Raw genomic sequence first — 20,510 nt, 5'->3', positions numbered from 1 at the left:
AGGTCTTCCTCCCCAGGGTAGGAGAGTCCAAAACTAGAGAGCATCGGCTTAAGGTGTGAGGAGAAAGATTTAAAAGGGACCTATTTTAAATCTTCAGGCAGAGGGTGGTGCGTGTAAGGAATGAGGTGGTGGAGGCTGGTACAATTACAACATTTAAAAGGCATCTGGATGGGTATATGAATAAGAAGTGTTTGGAGGGATATGGGCCAAGTGCTGGCAAATGACTAGATTCATTTTGGATATCTGGTTGGCATGGATGTGTTGGGCCATAGGGTCTGTTTCCATGCTGTACAGCTCTATGACTCTACGTAGTCATCAATTGGTATAATCAGAGCAATGTTTTCCTCCTTTCTTTTGATAGTTGATGGGATCTCACCTTCTGCTGTCTACAGTTGCTTAGGAAGAGCTGTAAGTGTGACCTTTGTACATGGCTGTTGTATGCTGTGCCACTTCTGCCTGACTTCAATTTCTGATTTCTGTTGTTTCTTTGCAGCATTGAAAACAGCACTTGGATTGTAAAAGTGACCTAGCAAAATGGATACTAGTAGGATGGACGGTGAGCCTGAGGGAAGTGGACAACCTGCTGACTCCATCTCCGTTTCCTCTAAACTAAATGGTTTTACCTCTGATTTAGAAGATGATGAGGATGAGGGCTTCAACTGTGATAACAGTGATCTGGAAGTTAATCCTTTTGATGGGCTACCTTTTTCCTCACGATACTATGAGCTACTTAAACGGAGGAAAGCTCTACCAGTTTGGAGTATCAAATACCACTTCATGGAAAGTCTCGTCAACAATAATTTGGTACTGGTTTCTGGCAAACTGGGATGTGGCAAAAGTACTCAGGTCAGTGCTAAGTTGAAGCGTTTAATCTTAAAAGTGGCCAATTGTTCAATTTCAATGCAATCTGTTAAGCATTCATAATGTTATTCTAATTTGTAAGAAAATAATTACTGGATTATGACACTCATTTATATGGAGAAAGTGAGGATTGCACTTATTGGAGATCAGAGTTGAGAGTGTGGTGCTGGAAAAGCACAGCAGGTCAGGCAGCATCCGAGGAGCAGGTAACTTGACATTTCGGGAATAAGGAACAAGGCTTGTGGGTCGGGGGGCTGAGAGATATATGGAAGGAGGTTGGGGTTGGGTGAGGGTAGCTGAGAATGTGATAGGTAGATGAAGGTGAGAGATTGGAGAGGGGGATGGAGATGGGAAAGGTGATGAGCAGGTCAGGAGGGTAGTGCCGAGTTGGAGGCTTGGGACTGGGATAATGTGGAGCAGGGGAAATGAGGAAACTGGTGAAATCCATGTTGATCCCATGTGGTTGCAAGGTCCCAAGGTGGAATATGAGGTGTTCCTCCTCCAGCTGTCTGGTGGTTAGTTTGTGGTGATGGAGGCGGCCCAGGACCTGCATGTCCTTGACTGAGTGGGACGGGGAGGCGAAGTGTTCAGCTATGGGGCGGTGGGGTTGGTTGGTGCGGGTATCCTGGAGATGTTCTCTGAAATGACCTGGAAGTGGGCATACTGTCTCCCCAATGTAGAGGAGACCACATCAGATGCAATGGATACAGTGGATGACATTGTTGGAGGTACAAGTAACTGTTTTTCGGAATAGGAAGGATCCTTTGGGGCCTTGGATGGAGGTGAGGGGAGTGATGTGGGTGCAAGTTTTGCACTTCCCTACGGTGGCAGTGGAAGGTGCTGGGAATGGGGTGTGGGCTGGTGGAGGGCTTGGTCCTCATGAGGGTGTCATTGAGGGAATGGTCTCTGGAATGCTGATGGGGTGGCGGGGGAAATATATCTCTCCGTTTGTAGGTGGCAGAGGATGCTGCGATGTATGCTGAGGTTAGTGAGGTGGAAGGTGAGGACCACTGAGGTTCAGCCCTTTTATATAGCTACATGCACATGTCTATAATAGCTACATGAACAGGTCAGTGTCTGGGAATTACGTGGCGAATAATTTAATTCCAGATTTATGATTGTCCAGCCACCTCCAAGTCAAGATGGTGCTAGAATGTCCATCACTTGCTCAGATGCATGTAACTCCAATTACTCTCCAGAAAATCAACATCATCAAGGAAAAAGTAGCTTGATTGATTGGCACCTATCCACTCCTTTCAACTTTCACGCCATCCACCACTGAAGCAAAATGTGTACCATCTACAAGATGCCCTGCAATAGCTCACCAATGCCACTTTGGTATCAACTTCTAAATCTGGTGACCTCTGCCACCTAGAACACCAGATACAAGGGAACACTGTTACCTGCAAGCTCCCCTCCAAGCTACTCACCATCTTGACTTGGAACTGTATCCCTGTTTCTTTATTGTTATTGGATAAAAATCCTTGGACTCCCTTCCCCACAACACTGTGGCTGTCCTTGCACCAAATGGACTGCAGTGATTCACTACCTTGAGGCCACTTTCTATGGATGGCTAGCCAGTGGCACCCACACACCATGAGTGAAAGCATGAATAAAACAAAATAAGAAAATGCCTTCTCTGAGAATAAAATACTTGCAAATGCTGGAAATCTGAAATTTAAAAAATGAGAATCTGGAGAAACTCAGCAATTTGTGGCAGTCACTATTAAACTCTCAGCTTTCCTGAATCCTATAATATGCAGATGTCAAGACCATCCTAGTGGTGTACAACAAATTCCGTTCCATTCCATTCCATGTCCTACTGTACGGGTAAACTGGACAGTTTCTGACATAAGTACTTATTTCCCCTTACTCCTGAAGTTATCGATGTGAAAAATCATGAGCGATTTTCGGCTGTAAACTTGCACCCACTGTGAATCGTATCAAGACTATCCGCTAGTTTTAAGACTATTGGGCCAGCAAAATAATAACAGGTTAATATTTCAGACTGTTAGCTGAAAAACTTGAACTGAAAGGTAGGTGAATTCCAATAGGCTTAATAACAAAAAAAAAACTGGTTAGGACATGTCTGGTCAAATTACTTTTCATAATACCTCTTCACTGCCTAAGTGAGCTGACTGTGTCATAGAGCATTCATCACTTTCCACTGTTCTGCCTTTGAACAGAAATCTTTCCCTTGAATTTTAATCCTTTTAACAGTACACGTTGTGCTGTTCAAATAACATATGGGCCTTTCCCTATAGCAAAACCACAAACTGTGAATGCTGGAAATTTGAAACAAAAGCATAAATTGTTGGAGAAACTCAGCAGTTCTGGCAACATCTGTGGAGAGAAAGCAGACATTTTCGCTCTAAATTCGAAAATCAGTGGATCTGAACTTGCTTTCTCTCCATGTGCTGTCAGACCTGCTGAATTTCTCCAGCAATTTGTTTTTGTTGACCTACCCCTATAGTTCTCTTCATTCCTAACTGGACTGTCGCCTACATTTCCTTTCTCTTTGTGAGGCACACAGTCTTGAAACAATTTGAACCTTTTTCTGCAGCATACTGTATTCACTTGAGGATCACAGCATTTGTTAAAATATTTAATCAGTCTCTATTAGGATTGCACTGTGAACAGACTGTCACTCTCCCTCACCAGTGGATTTACAGATGGGATGAGGTGTGTAAACTTCCTGTCTTGACTTCCCCATTGCCGTATTTTCACCATCCCTCCAGACCTCCCCCTCTCTGAGGATGAAAGATCAGTCCTCAGCAGAGGCCTCACCTTTATCCCCCTACGCTCCTGGATTAACGAGTTCAACACGCAGCAAGACATCGAACAATTCTTCCGCCGCCTTCGCCTCCACGCCTACTTCTTCAACAAGGACTCTCGCCCACCCTCTGACGACCCCTTCTCCCGCCTCCAACGCACTCCATCCACCTGGACACCCCGTGCTGGCCTCTTACCCGCCCTCGATCTCTTCATAGCCAACTGCCGCCGCGACATTAACCGCCTCAACCTGTCCACTCCAACCTCTCACCCTCGCAATGTACAGCCCTCCACTCCCTCCGCTCCAATCCCAGCCTCACTATCAAAGCGGCAGACAAGGGAGGCACGGTGGTAGTTTGGCGCACCGATCTTTACATTGCTGAGGCTAAACGCCAGCTCGCGGACACCTCCTCCTACTGCCCCCTTGACCATGACCCCACCTCCCACCACCAAACCATCATCTCTCAAATCATCCATAACCTCATCACCTCAGGGGGTCTCCCATCCATCGCCTCCAACTTCATCGTCCCACAACCCTGCACCGCCCATTTCTACCTTCTGCCCAAAATTCACAAACCTGACTGCCCCGGCCGACCCATTGTCTCAGCCTGCTCCTGCCCCACCGAACTCATCTTGACACGGTCCTGTCCCCCTTAGCCCAAGAACTCCCCACCTACGTTCGGGACACCACGCACGCCCTCCACCTCCTCCATGATTTTCGCTTCCCCGGTCCCCAACGCCTTATCTTCACCATGGACCGAAGGTCTCAAAGCCCTCCGCTTCTTCCTTTCCCACCGACCCAACCAGTACCCTTCCACTGACACCCTCCTTCGACTGACTGAACTGGTCCTCACTCTGAACAACTTCTCTTTCTAATCCTCCCACTCCCTCCAAACCAAAGGAGTAGCCATGGGCACCCACATGGGCCCCAGCTATGCCTGCCTCTTCGTTGGATATGTGGAACAGTCCATCTTCCGCAGATACACTGGCACCACCCCCCACCTTTTCCTCCGCTACATCAATGACTGTATTGGCGCTACCTTGTGCTCCCACGAGGAGGTTGAACAGTTCATCCACTTTACTAACACCTTCCACCCCAACCTCAAATTTACCTGGACTGTCTCAGACTCCTCCCTCCCCTTCCTAGAGCTCTCCATTTCTATCTCGGGCGACCGACTCAACACTGACATTTACTGTAAACCAACTGACTCCCACAGCTACCTGGATTACACCTCCTCCCACCCTGCCCCCTGTAAAAACACCATCCCATATTCTCAATTCCTTCGTCTCCGCCGCATCTGCTCCCAGGTGGACCAATTCCAATACCGAGGTAAAAACAATGACTGCAGATGCTGGAAACCAGATTCTGGATCAGTGGTGCTGGAAGAGCACAGCAATTCAGGCAGCATCCGAGGACAGGCAAAATCGACGTTTCGGACAAAAGCCCTTCATCAGGAATAAAAGCAGAGACCTGGGAGTTGCAGTGGGAGAGAGACTCCCTGAGATTCTTGTAGAGAGAGGAGGAAAACTTCTTCAAGGCAGGCATCCTTGCAAGAGGATTCGCAGTAGGGTTAAAATCAACGAGGTAAAAACAATGATTCCAATACCGAACAACCCAGATGGTCTCATTCTTCAAAGACCACAATATCCCCCCAGACGTGGTTGACGATGCTCTCCACTGCATCTCCTCCACTTCCCGCTCCTCCGCCCTTGAATCCCGCCCCTCCAATCACCACCAGGACAGAACCCCACTGGTCCTCACCTACCACCCCACCAACCTCCAGATACATCGTATCATCCTTCGTCATTTCCGCCACCTCCAAACAGATCCCACCACCAAGGATATATTTCCCTCTCCTCTCCTATCAGTGTTCCGGAAAGACCACTCCCTCCGCGACTCCCTCGTCAGGTCCACTCTCCCCACCAACGCAACCTCCACTCCCGGCACCTTCCCCTGCAACCGCAAGAAATGCAAAACTTGCGCCCACATCTCCCCCCTCACTTCCCTCCAAGGCCCCAAGAGATCCTTCCAAATCTGTCGCAAATTCACCTGCACCTCCACACACATCATTTACTGTATCCGCTGCAACCAATGTGGCCTCCTCTACATTGGGGAGACAGGCTGCCTCCTTGTGGAACGGTTCAGAGAACACCTCTGGGACACCTGCACCAACCAATCCAACCGCCCCGTGGCTGAACACATTAACTCCCCCTCCCACTCCGCCAAGGACATGCAGGTCCTTGGCCTCCTCCATCGCCAGACCATGGCAACACGACGCCTGGAGGAAGAGCGCCTCATCTTCCGCCTAGGAACCCTCCAACCACAAGGGATGAATGCAGATTTCTCCAGCTTCCTCATTTTCCCCCCCCCCCGCCCCCCACCTTATCTCAGTCCCAACCCTCTGACTCAGCACCGCCTTCTTGACCCGCAATCATCTTCCCGACCTCTCTGCCCCCACCACCTCTCCGGCCTATCACCCTCACCTTAACCACCTCCCACCTATCGCATTCCCAATGTCCCTCCCCCAAGTCCCTCCTCCCTACCTTTTATCTTAGCCTGCTTGGCACACCCTCCTCATTCCTGAAGAAGGGCTTATGCCCGAAACGTCGATGCTGCCTGACCTGCACTTTTCCAGCAACACGTTTTTCAGTTCCACATTGCCCTCACAGCTGCCCCAACCTGTCCATGATGTTAAAGTGGGGCAGATGAAGTCGAGGCAAGCCAGACCATGCTGACTGTAGTTCAGGTCCTTATATTGGCAATTATGAATCAAGTCAGGGCCATTTTCCTTGAAAGAAAGTTCATCTTATTGACAGGAACTATGTTCTGATCTGTCGTCCAGGCCAGTCACATTTCAGGATGTACAAGTATAATATACTTTTTAGGTTATTTTTTTTTTCTCTCCAGTAGATTTCTCAAACCCCAGTCAAGTGAAGGATGTGATAAATGCTTCTTTGGTAACATGTTCCTGCCACCGCAGGAACTGTAAAACCTGCGCCCACACCTCCTCCCTCACCTCTATCCAAGGCCCCAAAGGAGCTTTCCACATCCATCAAAGTTTTACCTGCACATCCACTAATATCATCTATTGTATCCGTTGCTCCCGATGCGATATCCTCTACATTGGGGAGACTGGGCGCCTCCGAGCAGAGCGCTTTAGGGAACATCTCCGAGACACCCGCACCAATCAACCAAATCGCCCAGTGGCTCAACATTTCAACTCCCCCTCCCACTCTGCCGAGGATATGGAGGTGCTGGGCCTCCTCCACCGCCGCTCCCTCACCACCAGACGCCTGGAGGAAGAACGCCTCATCTTCCGCCTCGGAACACTTCAACCCCAGGGCATCAATGTGGATTTCAACAGTTTCCTCATTTCCCCTTCCCCCACCTCATCCTAGCTTCTAACCTCCAGCAACTCGATCCCCTGACCTGTCCGGACTTGTCCGACCTGCCCAGCTCCTTTTCCACCTATCCACTCCACCCTCTCCTCCCTGACCTATCACCTTCATCTCCTTCCTCACTGACCTATTGTACTCTATGCCACTCTCTCCCCACCCCCACCCTCCTCTAGCTTATCTCTCCACGCTTCAGGCTCTCTGCCTTTATTCCTGATGAAGGGCTTTTGCCCGAAACGTCGATTTTGCCTGTCCTCGGATGCTGCCTGAATTGCTGTGCTCTTCCAGCACCACTAATCCAGAATCTGGTTTCCAGCATCTGCAGTCATTTTTACCAACATGAGGCAAAAAAGTGTTCAGCTTGTTTTTAATCAATTTCTTTTCATGTGTTGACAGTTTGCATAAGAGTTGTCTATGCAGAAAAATAGCACTTGGAAATAGCATGTATTTTAAGACAGATCTGCACATTGGGAACAATTCAAATTGCCAAGTAAAATTGAAATTGCTGAATGTGAGTCTTGATCTTGCTGTTAGTCTGATCAAGCAATTTATAATCTTATGTATTTGTGTTGCTGAAACAGTTTATGAAAATTAATGTTTGTGTTATTGAGTAAGTAACAGACTAAAATTTCATTGTTGATGTTTTACTGTTCAAGTTTTAACCTGACATGTTGTAAGTGTAGATTGGGTACAGCAGATGCCTTTAGTCTTGTTGGTTTCCAAAGCTGAGGTTTTGCTCACCTCAATGTAGAGTCTGTGGTAAACTAAGTGACAGAGATTAATTGTTGTGATTAGTCAACAATTAGTATATGTCATACCACTACCAGGTAGTGGTAGATGACAGATAGAAGGCCAAATTGGGACATCTAAACCCTCCTCTGTCCTATCTGAGGTTAAAGTTTTCACACATGTTTTCTAATAGTTATATTCCTCATGTCATTTACCCTGGTTTCACCAGATTTATAAGCATAAAAGCTGACTTATCTTTATTCATTTTAGCTACAAAGCCCCCTAAAGTTGAACTGTTTGTTTTTATTCACTATGTCCTCTTGATTATCCCTTACAATTAACTTGGAAACAAATTTGTTTTTATGCTGTTTCCTATCTTATGAATATTTTTGATGTTCAGACTATTAGAGTACTATTATTTTGTTTAAAATTAAAGCACGTCCCAGACTTCAGACAATATTGAATGCTGAGTAAAAGGATGTGATAAGAGACAACAAAAATCTTGAGTTGGGAGAATTCAAGAATGTAACTGATTGGAGCAGGAGTAGCGTGTACAGCCCGTTGAGTTTGCTGGACCATTCAGCAGGATTGTGACTGATCTTCAGTTTCAACTCCATTTTCCCATCTACTTCTCATATCCCAGTCTCCGTGAAAAATAGCCTCAGCGATATAACACATGCAAACACTATCAAAATCTTGAGAGAACTTACTGCACCCCCAGCCAAGCTAACACTGGCATCTACCCAGCAGTGTAGAAAATTGTCCAGGTATATCCTGTACACACACAGCAGGGCAAACCTAACCCACCAAATTACTGCTGCACAAGTCTACTCCCAATCCTCAGCGAGGTGATGGAAGATGTTTTCAAGTAGCACTTGCTGAGCAATAATGTGCTCAGTGATGCTCAGGGCCTCTCAGCTCCTGTCCTTATTAAAGCCTTGATTCAACATCAACATAAAGCTGAATTCCAGACGTATGGTGAGAATGAAGCCCTTGACGTCAAAGCTGCATTTGACTAAATGTGGCATTCATGGCTCCTAGCACAACTCAAGTCAGTTGGAATCTAGAGGAAAACTCTCTGCTGACCACAGTCATATTTGACCAAAAGAAGATGGTCATGGTTGTTGGAGGTCAGTCATCTCTGCTCCAGGACATCTCTGCAGGAGTGCCTCAGGGTAGTGCCCTAAACACAACCATCTTTGGCTCCTTCATCAGTGGCTTTCCCTCCATCATAAGGTCAGAAGCGGAGATGTTAGATTTTGATTAAACCATTTGTGACTCCTCAGGTACTGAAGCAGTTCACTTGACTAGCTCCACAAAACCACCTTGAACTTTATTCTTTTCCCCCACCAACAAACAATTGTACTGTCTGCAAAATATACTGAGACTCCTTAAATAGCACCTTCCAAGCCTGTGACCTTGACTTTTGAAAAGGATGAGGACAGTGGGCACAATGCTAGCCTCAGTCTTTCAAGTGTTTAACCTCTAGCTCATCTGTGAATGGATATTAAAAAGTGGGGGAAGATGGAGCTGAGTATCATCAGCGTGTGTTTGGAAACTGCCTGATACCTGTGGAAGATGGCACTTAAGGCAGCATGGAGGTAGAGATCAAGTCGAGTAATATAACTCCTTGGTGGACTGTGCAGGAAATGATGTGGAACAGGGAGAGGGCATTGCTAGATGTGCCCTATCTATGATCATCATTAACAGTGGAACCAAGCAAGGATGTTGATCTCGCAATGGAATGAAATCTTGCCAGAGGATGGTGCAGTTAGCTATGGTCAAGGGTGTGACAATGAAGGATCTTATTTGCAACTTTAGTTTCTTTGTTATAGCAGGGTGATAAACCTGCTTTGTAGAGGTTCAAACATAGACTTGAAGAAATCTCAGCATGAATTTGGGGACTGCAGCAGCATATTTGAAACCCTTGAGTGGACAAAACGTTGGTGCAAGATGGAAGTGGGTAGTGCAGATGCTGGAGAAGCACAGCAGGTCAGGCAGCATCTGAGGAGCAGGAACATCGACTTTTCGGGCAAAAGCTCTTCAGGAACTGCCGGCAATGACCTTATTAGTCAGTCTCTGAAATGTGGCTGGAGCGTTTTGCATACCAAATGGCATGACTTTGAACTGATATAGTCCGTTTGGTGTTACGAAAGCTGAAACTGCCTTTGCTCTCTCTGACAGAGGGACTTGCCAGTAGCCTCTGAGCAAGTCCAACTTAGAAACGTAAGTTGCTTATCCCACTTTTTTGACACAGCCCTCCAACTATAGAATTGGATATGCATCAGTCTTTGTAACAGCGTTGAATTTGCGGTAGTCCACACATAACGATTGGGTACCATCTGGCTTTGGCGCCAAGACAATGGGTGAGCTCCAGTCACTGTAACTCACTTTGATTATGCCATCTTAGACCATGCGCTCAATCTCCTTCTGAACCTGTGCCAACTTTAAAGGGTTATGTCTATACAAATGTTGCTTCATCAGAACAGCATCTCCTATATCTACATCATGCACAATTAGGTTACTACTTCCCAGTTTATTTCCCCATGTGATAGTAATAACTCTCTCAGGTCAGTTTGATTTTCTTGTGGAAGGTAACTCAGTGATTAATCCCAATTTTTGGCAACTTCCACATTGTCCAATTTGATTTGAGGAATGTCCAATTCAGAATCCTCTGAACTTCGTTCTTCCTTCTGTGCTGTAATTATTACCACATTCTCCTCTTTCTTTCCTTCCCTATCAAAATATCTTTAGAGCATATTCACATGACGCACTCTGTGAGATTTCTTCCTGTCTGGAGTCCTTATCAAGTAGTTCACCCCACTCAATTTCCTCTCATTTTGATAAGATCCATCAAACCTTGCTTTTAAAACTCACCTGTTACTGGAAGTAACACTAACACCTTATCCCCAATTGCAAAATTGTGATTTATTCTCCGTTTCCTGTTTCATTGTATGCTGTGATACTTTTAAATGCTGTCTAGTCAACTCTCTAGCTCTATTTAATCGTTCTCTAAGATTTGACACATAGTTTAAATGGATGGTCTCTGAATTCTGACGTATTAATTTCTTTTTAATCGATGTTAACAATCCTCTTACTTCATGCCCAAAACTTAATTCAAATGGACTGAACTTGGTTAATTCGTTTGGTGCATCTCTGATCGCAGAAAGTACAAACTGAACTCCCTTATCCCAGTCATCTGGGTAATCCTGACTGTAAGCCCTCAATATGGTCTGTTTGATGCCAGCTCTCTAGCGGTTCCAGATGGTACGCAGTAGATTTAAATTGATTTTTTTTTCCCAAGTTATCCATAATGTCCTTGAATAGTTTAGATGTGAAGTTTGATCCTTACTCTGACTGGATCTTTAGTGGTATTCCATATCAAGTAAAACAAAATTTAAGTAATTCTTCTACAACCCTTTTTACTGTGATGTTGCATAATGGGATTGCTTCTGGAAATCAAGTCGACACATGCGTTATTGTTAATAAATACTTATTCCCTCCTCTTGATTAATGTAAGTCCCCTATCTTAAACAAGACTCTTGTGAAAAGTTCCTCAAATGCTGGAATAATTATTGAAGGTGCAGGTTTTATTACTGCCTGTGGATTTCCGATTAGCTGACATGTATGCCACATTTGGTAAAATTCAACTACATCTTTGTGTAGTCTGGGCCAGTAAAAATGTCTTTATATTTTAGCCTGTGTTTTCATCACCCCTAAATGACCTCCAAGTTGTAGCTCATGCACTACTTGCGGAATATCTGCCCATTTCTCATCTGTTTGAATGTGTGATGGTCTCCATTTCCTCATTAAGACATCATTTGTTAAGTAATAACAAATAGGGATACATTCACTTTCGTTCTCTGGAAATGCCTTTTGATATAACTGTTTGAATTACAGCGGAAAGATGAAAACTTAAATCAGCTTAACAGAGCTAAAGATACTTGCATGTTTATCTATTTGTTCCTGCTCTGTGCCACTTATCTGATCCAAAAAGGTCTTGGATAATGCTATGTCAGCTTCCTTATTTGTGCCTTTTGATCCCTCCTGCTTCAACTTGTACCTCTGTGATTCTCGTGATCTGGGAAAATTCCTGGAAAAACATTCTCCATGTCTTCAGTTGCCTGCGTTTCCACTGGCTTTTTCAACTAGAGGAGGCAGCATGCCTACCAGTGAATCAGCTATATCATTTGCAAGGACAAAGTGTCTTCCTATCGCTGAGAGTTTGTCCAGTACCCTTACCACAATTTCTCCACTCTTTTTTCTGGACTCTCTAGCCTCACTTTACATAATTGAGCACTTTTTGTCTCTCCTCCAACCCTGGCAACATCCTTGTAAATCTTTTCTGAATCCTTTTGAGTTTCACAACATCTTTCCGATAGGAAGGAGACCAGAATTGCACGCAATATTCCAACAGTGGCCTAACCAATGTCCTGTACAGCCGCAACATGACCTCCCAACTCCTGTACTCAATACTCTGACCAATAAAGGAAAGCATACCAAACGCCTTCTTCACTATCCTATCTACCTACGACTCCACTTTCAAGGAGCTATGAACCTGCACTCCAAGGTCTCTTTGTTCAGCAACACTCCCTAGGACCTTACCATTAAGTGTATAAATCCTGCTAAGATTTGCTTTCCCAAAATGCAGCCCCTTGCATTTATCTGAATTAAACTCCATCTTCCAGTTTTCAGCCCATTGGCCCATCTGGTCCAGATCCTGTTGTAATCTGAGGTAACCTTCTTCGCTGGCCACTACACCTCCAATTTTGGTGTCATCTGCAAACTTACTAACTGTACCTCTTATGCTCGCATCCAAATCATTTATGTAAATGAAATAAAGTAGAGGGCCCAGCACTGATCCTTGTGGCACTCCACTGGTCACAGGTCTCCAGTCTGAAAACAACCCTCCACCACCACCCTCTGTCTTCTACCTTTGAGCCAGTTCTGTATCCAAATGGCTAGTTCTCCCTGTATTCCATGAGATCTAACCTTGCTAATCAGTCTCCCATGGGGAACCTTGTCGAACTGAAGTCCATATAGATCACATCTACTGCTCTGCCCTCATCAATCTTCTTTGTTACTACTTCAAAAAACTCAATCAAGTTTGTGAGACATGATTTCCCACGCACAAAGCCATGTTGACTATCCTGAAGCAGTCCTTGCCTTTCCAAATACATGTACATTCTATCCCTCAGGTTTCTCTCCAACAACTTGCCCACCACCGAGGTCAGGCTTACCTGTCTATAGTTCCCTGGCTTGTCTTTACTGCCCTTCTTAAACAGTGGCACCACGTTTGCCAACCTCCAGTCTTCCGGCACCTCACCTGTGACTATCGACGATACAAATATCTCAGCAAGAGGCCCAGCAATCACTTCTCTAGCTTCCCAGAGAGTTCTCGGGTACACCTGATCAGGTCCATATCTCCTCACCCTTCAGCATCACATACTGAGAGGATCCTGTGTCCCTTAATATTGTAACTCCTTATCTACTGCTCCTGGCCTATGTGAATAAACTTTACCCTTGCCTGTATATTTTTTAAGCAGATCTGGCACTTTCTCCTTAAGACCATAAGACATAGGAGTGGAAGTAAGGCCATTCGGCCCATCGAGTCCACTCCACCATTCAATCATGGCTGATGGGCATTTCAACTCCACTTACCCGCATTCTCCCCGTAGCCCTTAATTCCTTGTGACATCAAGAATTTATCAATTTCTGCCTTGAAGATATTTAGCGTCCCGGCCTCCACTGCACTCTGCAGCAACGAATTCCACAGGCCCACCGCTCTCTGGCTAAAGAAATGTCTCCGCATTTCTGTTCTGAATTTACCCCCTCTAATTCTAAGGCTGTGTCCACGGTCCTAGTCTCCTCACCTAACGGAAACAATTTTCTAGCATCCACCCTATCCAAGCCATGTATTATCTTGTAAGTTTCTATTAGATCTCCCCTTAATCTTCTAAACTCCAATGAATACAATCCCAGGATCCTCAGCCGTTCCTCATATGTTAGACTACCATTCCAGGGATCATCCGTGTGAATCTCCGCTGGACACGCTCCAGTACCAGTATGTCCTTCCTGAGGTGTGGGGACCAAAACTGGACACAGTACTGCAAATGGGGCCTAACCAGAGCTTTATAAAGTCTCAGTAGCACAATGGTGCTTTTATATTCCAACCCTCTTGAGATAAATGACAACATTGCATTTGCTTTCTTAATCACAGACTCAACCTGCATGTTTACCTTTAGAGAATCCTCAACTAGCACTCCCAGATCCATCTGTACTTTGGCTTTACGAATTTTCTCACCGTTTAGAAAGTAGTCCATGCTTGTATTCTTTCTTCCAAAATGCAAGACCTCGCATTTGCTCACATTGAATTCCATCAGCCATTTCCTGGACCACTCTTCCAAACTGTCTAGATCCTTCTGCAGCCTCCCCACTTCCTCAGTACTACCTGCCTGTCCACCTAACTTTGTATCATCGGCAAACTTTGCTAGAATGCCCCCAGTCCCTTAATCCAGATCATTAATATATAATGTGAACAGCTGCGGCCCCAACACTGAACCCTGCGGGACACCGCTTGTCACCAGCTGCCATTCCGAAAAAGAACCTTTTATCCCAACTCTCTGCCTTCTCTCAGACAGCCAATCCTCAATCCATACCAGTAGCTCACCTCGAACACCATGGGCCCTCACCTTGCTCAGCAGCCTCCCGTGTGGCACCTTATCAAAGGCCTTTTGGAAGTCTAGGTAGATATCCACTGGGTTTCCCCAGTCTAACCTACTTGTCACCTCTTCAAAGAACTCCAACAGGTTTGTCAGGCACGACCTCCCCTTACTAAATCCATGTTGACTTGTTCTAATCTGACCCTGCTCTTCCAAGAATTTAGAAACCTCATCCTTAATGATGGATTCTAGAATTTTACCAACAACTGAGGTTAGGCTATTTGGCCTATAATCTTCCAACTTTTGCCTTGATCCTTTCTTGAACAAGAGGGTTACAACAGCGATCTTCCAATCATCCGGGACTTTCCCTGACTCCAGTGACTTTTGAAAGATCACAACCAATGCCTCCGCTATTTCCTCAGCCACCTCCCTCGGAACTCTAGGATGTAGCCCATCGGGACCTGGAGATTTATCCATTTTAAGACCTTTTAGCTTTTCTAGCACTTTCTCTTTTGTAATGGCAACCATACTCAACTCGGCCCCCTGACTCCCTTTAATTGTTGGGATATTACTCATGTCTTCCACTGTGAAGACTGATGCAAAGTACTTATTAAGTTCTCCTGCTATTTCCTAATCTCCCATCACTGGGCTTCCAGCATCAGTTTAAAGTGGCCCAGTGTCTATTCTTGCCTGTCGTTTGTTTCTTATATATTGAAAGAAACTTTTACTATCATTTCTAATATTACTGGCTAGCCTACCTTCATATTTGATCCTCTCCTTCCTTATTTCTCTCTTTGTTATCCTCTGTTTGTTTTTGTAGCCTTCCCAATCTTCTGATTTCCCAGTGCTCTTGGCCACTTTATAGGATCTCTCTTTTTCTTTGATAGATTTCCTGACTTCCTTTGTCAGCCATGATCCCTCCCCGGACAATCTTTCTCTTCTTGGGGATGAACCTCTGTACAGTGTCCTTAATTTTACCCACAAACTCCTGCTATGAAGTGGCTTCTTAATCAACCTCTGATCATCTTGTACCCTCTGAGGCAGTTGTCTAACTTCCCTTGTGCTTTTTGTTACTCGTCCAACAAAACTTCCAGGTGTGTCTGGTTTTCCTACATCTGGCTTTCTCCTCGCCCACCAACATTGATTTTGTGTAGCCCACTTTATTATAATGAAAACACTGGAGCTTTTTAACTCCTTTGGCTCCTCAAGGGCTTCTTTTTTACGCTGTGGTAAGTTATCATTATGATCTTCACTGAGATCTACCTTTCCCTTTCCATGTGAGGATTTCTCTTTGCCCCAATTTCTATCCCTCGTGGATTAAAATTGATTCTGGAAGCCAAACCATGTTTTATGGACCAGCTCAAGATCATCAGCCACTTCAGCTACTAACTTTACTGTTTTAACTCTGCTCTTCCACATGAGTTCACACTACTTCAGGCAGTGAATTTTTAATTGCTCCAAAATAATTATCTCTATAAGAGCATCATAGGTTTGCTCGATTTTTAAAGCTCTTATCCATCTATTGAAATTACTCTGTTTGATCCTTTCAAACTCAATCTCCTTAGATTCCTGAAAAGTTGTCTATAGGCTTGGGCACAAGCTCATTTGCACTTAAATAGGCTTTTTTCACCTTGTCATACTCCCCAGATACCACCTCTGATGGTGATGCGAATACCTCACTTGCCCTACCTACAAGTTTCGTTTGGATCAACAAAACCCACATTGCTGCTGGCAACTGCATTTGTTTAGCCACCTTTTCAAATGAGATGAAAAAGGCTTCCACAACCTTCTCATCAAATCTAAGCAATGCTTGAACATACTGAAACAGTTTCTCACTCGGCTTCTGACTACCAGGGATTTGCTCATCCTCGCTCTCTTCCTCAGTAAGCCTACCCTCAGCCTCTATTTCCAGGCTTTTAAGCTGGAGTGTTAGTTTTTGAAGTTCAAAAGCTGTCTTTCTTTCTCTGCTCTTTTTTTCCCTCTCTTCTGCTTTTAATCAGAACTCACTGTTTCATTTCTGCTGTCCTTTCCTTACCTCTCGCCTTTAACACAAGCTGCTTCATTTGCGATTGAATTCTTGCCATCTTTATGGATTCTGATGGCTTCTCCATCAAGGTTAAATGCTGAGCTACTGCTGTATTTATCTCTGCCTGCTTCTGTGAGGAAAACAATGCAAATTCCAGTTGGTCTGCTAATTCCTGCAGCTTGGTCTTATTCACTTTTTGAAAAACTTCCGTAGTCACTGCATCCACACCCAGAAAGCTTCTGGCGACTGAAAGAGCCATTACTGCCCCAAGTTTTGTCTACCCAACCAAACCAACACCCAGAACAAAGACACTAGCACCTACCGCTCGCTGTTTAAAATCCAGCAAAGAGCCCCCGATCTGCTATGGGCTAGGCCAGACCACTCAAAACATTCTTAAGCAGGCAGCCCAGACCATAACTTTGCAATTTGTTTTGGTAAGTGTACAGTAAAAATTACCGAGTAAGTCAGTGAGGTTGACTACCAAGCTAAAAATGGACAAAAATGTATTCACAAAATTACACAATAAAACATGAAGCACAGAATAAAGAACCCCCGACAGAACTCAGTCTATCCAAACTTGACTGAATTATGCTGTTCTGACTACACACAACAGTCCCAATAAGCAAATCTCCTTCGAAACCAGTATAAATGAATGAAACAAATGTTTACAGGTTGAAGTTAGAAGGGCAGAGAGTTTGTTTCTGCACAGCTCCCTGTTGAACTTCCAGCTAGTTCTAGACTGAACTAAACTGCTTAGCTAGAGACCTGACCAGTTCCCTTCTATAACATAACCACTTTTGCCTGAAGTCTCATCTGTTCACATATGAGCAAAAAGGCCTCTCAATACCCTTTATAATCTCTGTACCAAACCAATCTAATCAGCACTGAGAGTGGTTTGTTACCCCTCTGAAAAAACAAAGGACATAGTATCCTTGAGAAAAGGAACAGCTTTTAGAAAAAAGAAACCATCTTTGTGGCAACATTCATTTCAAGTGCCGCAGTTCTATTCACTTTATTGCCCAGTAGTTGTCTTTCTGCAAAGTGTCCTTTTAATGTCTGATTGTTTTCACTGCCACCCCTAGTGAAACATCAGTTTTGTTAGGTATTGGACCTTTTCAAGGTCTGTCTTTTCTTTCATAATCACAAAATGATGCAGCACTGGAGGTTGCTATTTTGTCCATTGTGTCTTCTCTGATAAAGCTATCAATTAAAGCGCAGCACGGTGGCTCAGTGGTTAGCACTGTTCCCTCAGCACCAGGGACCCAGGTTCGATTCCTGTCTTGGCCGACTGTGTGAAGTTTGCACATTCTCCCAGTGTCTGCATGGGTTTTCTCTGGGTGTTCTGGTTTCCTCCCACAGTCAAAAGATGTGCAGGTCAGGAGAATTGGCCATGCTAAATTGCCCATATTGTCAGGTGCATTAGTTAGGAATAAATGTGGGGTAGGGGGGTAGGTTGCTCTTGGAAGGGTCAGTGTGGACTTGTTGGGCCGAAAGGCCCATTTCCATACTGTAGGGAATCTAATCTTAATCCCACTCTCCTGTTTCCACATAGCTCTGTAGTTGCTTTCTTTTTAATTAATTCTCTTGAAAGTTAGTATTGAATTCACTTGCAACCATTTTTCAGACAGTTCACAACAAAGTTTCCCAAGATATTATTGCCAAAAGTGATGTTATTGCAGGGTCATCAGATCAGATAGATGCCAACTGCAAGAGAAAAGCACAGTAGATTTATCAGAGCTCTCGGATTATCTGATTGCAGAACATGTAGCTGCTTATGTTTTTTAAACTGCAAATTTTGGGAGGTGGCTTCATTCTCTGCAGTTTGTTTTCGCATCAGCTTTATCACTTTGCAGTGATAAAATCTAGTTATTAACACTGCACTGTTATTGGATTGAATTTATTGGGAGTCTTGTGGAATGCCTTGCATCTAGAATACTGGAAGAACCTGGTGAAGTCCTTTCAGTTCTCACACCATAACAATCAAATACTGAGCTTGTAGAGGCGATGGAGATTGGTTGTTGCACTTTGCCACAGTGACTCACTATATCACATGTATTTGCCAACACTCCAACCTATTTCTTTTCCCCCATAGGGCTTGGGTAGGGCCCTTAACATGCCCATAGGGATGATCTGAAACTCTACAAGGGCTTCCAAATATTTCTGATTCTGGTGCTTCTCACCAGGGAATTTAAAATGCAATTTGTTGAGAGCTAGACAAGATAATGTGTGCCTAAGAGGGAAGAAACAATTTGCAGGGTGTGGAATAAGTCAATGAAATAGACGCTCATACTAGCACACTTGCAACTTCAAGGAAAAGTAAAGCCACTTTTAATTAATAAATAAATAGTGCTTCAAGTAAATACAATCACTGGCTGTAAATTTTGGATAACTTCGACTATAATGTGTCACAAGATGCAAACACGTTTAGCAGTTGAGATCATGTTATAAACTACAAAAGCAAGGATTGAGTCATTTGTTGACACCTCAGCTATGAAATACATTGAACACCCTGCAGCATGTTTGCTGAAATGTACACAGTAGAATTGACAGAGGGTGGTTTTGTTTTTATCGAGCAAGTTATTTGGGAGAGAACATGTGTTTTTATTTGCTGAGAGTGTGGAATTCTCTGTCACAGGAAACAATTGAGGCTGAAACGTTGGAGACTTTCAAGAAGGATATATCGTTTTTTTTATGATTTAAAGGGATCACAAATCATTGGAGAAAAAGTGAGAATAGGGTACTGAGTTAGATGTTCAGGCAGAGCAGGCATGATTGGATGAATGGTTTACTGTTTTCTATTCTGTGTTTCTATTGGGTAAGACTGGCTGATTGGTTGACTCATATCCTTTAGGAAAGCCAAAGGTTTTTACAGTCCTTTTTCGAAACCTGTTCTCTTCCTCCACTTTACCACGGCTCTTATGTTTTAATCCAGAAATTGATCTTTCAGGTAAAGTAACAGTTACTCAAGACAAGATTTACAGGCTGTAGGACCATGGATTTCGTTTGGAAGGTTGGTGTAGAGTGACATCAACAATATGGGTTCAATTTCAGTACCAGTTGAGGTTACCATGAAGGACTCGCCTTCTCAAACTCCCTCCTTGTCTGAGGCATAAATACTAATGAGAGAGAAACCCTATTGTGTCGTAAGATTAAGGTGATGTTTTAATGGCCCTGAAATGCTTTCTCCTTTCAGTCAGGAGAATAGAAATGGACTGAGGACATAGAATGGATAAAAATGTAGCAGATGAAATTTAATTCCGATAAATGTGAAGTGGTTTCGTAGAAAGAATGAGGGGAGGTTCAACTCTCACAGATAATTAGAGATCGATTTACTGATATTTAAAATGGAGGAATGGAGAGTTGTATATACTTCTTCCGAAGGAGAGGACCTTTACCAAACTGGAAATCAGCAGGCTGAAACTGAGGTTGCAGACAATTACAAGCAGCTGTGGCAGAGAGCATTATAAGCTCACATTGGTTCTTTTCTGGATGTGGCCGTGGACTGTTTAGTCCTTTTGAGCCTGTTACATGACGTAAAAATATCATAACTCATCCATATTTAAGTCCTGATACTTGCCTTTGCCTCATACACTTTAATATCTTTTAGCTAACAAAAGTTTCTCAATCTCAGATTTAAAATTTAAGAACTAACCCAGTGTCAAGTGAGTTCTAAACATGCGTTATCTTTTGTTTGTACAGTTATTTCCTAAATTCACTTCAGAAAGGCCTGGCTCTATGTCCTCTACTCCTATAGTCCCTGACCACGAAAAATGGTTTCTCTTTATTTACGCTGTCAGTTCTCCCTAATATTTTCAAGATGCCAATCAAATCACCCATCAACAGTCCAAATCCCAGAAGTGGAACCCTCGTTTGTATAATTTTCTGCATCTCTGCTGAAGCTCTCCAGGGCAGGTTGATAAGTTTGTGCAACTTCAATGACCTTACCTTCCTCTTAAGGTCAGAAATGAGGAGTTTTAGTTTCACTCTGTTTCTCAGGTACTGAAGCAGTAAGTTTTCACGTACAGAATGACCACGCTGTTTTGGGTGAAGAAATGGCAAGTACA

General features: G+C 44.1%; 1 protein-coding gene across 4 annotated transcripts in view; it reads left to right on the top strand.

Moving 5' to 3' along the window:
- The window catches only part of LOC122553665 (putative pre-mRNA-splicing factor ATP-dependent RNA helicase DHX32), a 129,435-nt gene that overhangs the window by 11,796 nt on the left and 97,129 nt on the right, over positions 1-20,510 (top strand). For 3 of the 4 annotated variants that reach the window (XM_043697856.2, XM_087991720.1, XM_087991726.1), the window contains one exon: positions 494-846. In XM_043697856.2, coding sequence (XP_043553791.2) covers positions 535-846 — 312 coding nt within the window. In that variant the 5' untranslated portion in view covers positions 494-534. Of the gene's footprint in view, positions 1-361; positions 409-493; positions 847-20,510 lie in introns of all 4 variants that reach the window. The other variant, XM_087991717.1, reaches the window with a different exon arrangement.

Source organism: Chiloscyllium plagiosum, unplaced genomic scaffold, assembly GCF_037043375.1.
Source record: "Chiloscyllium plagiosum isolate Xiang-an unplaced genomic scaffold, Cpla_swu_hap1 HiC_scaffold_1, whole genome shotgun sequence".
Lineage (NCBI taxonomy): Eukaryota > Metazoa > Chordata > Chondrichthyes > Orectolobiformes > Hemiscylliidae > Chiloscyllium > Chiloscyllium plagiosum.
Note: the sequence above shows the minus strand (reverse complement) of the source record. Positions and strands in the feature narration are given on the sequence as shown.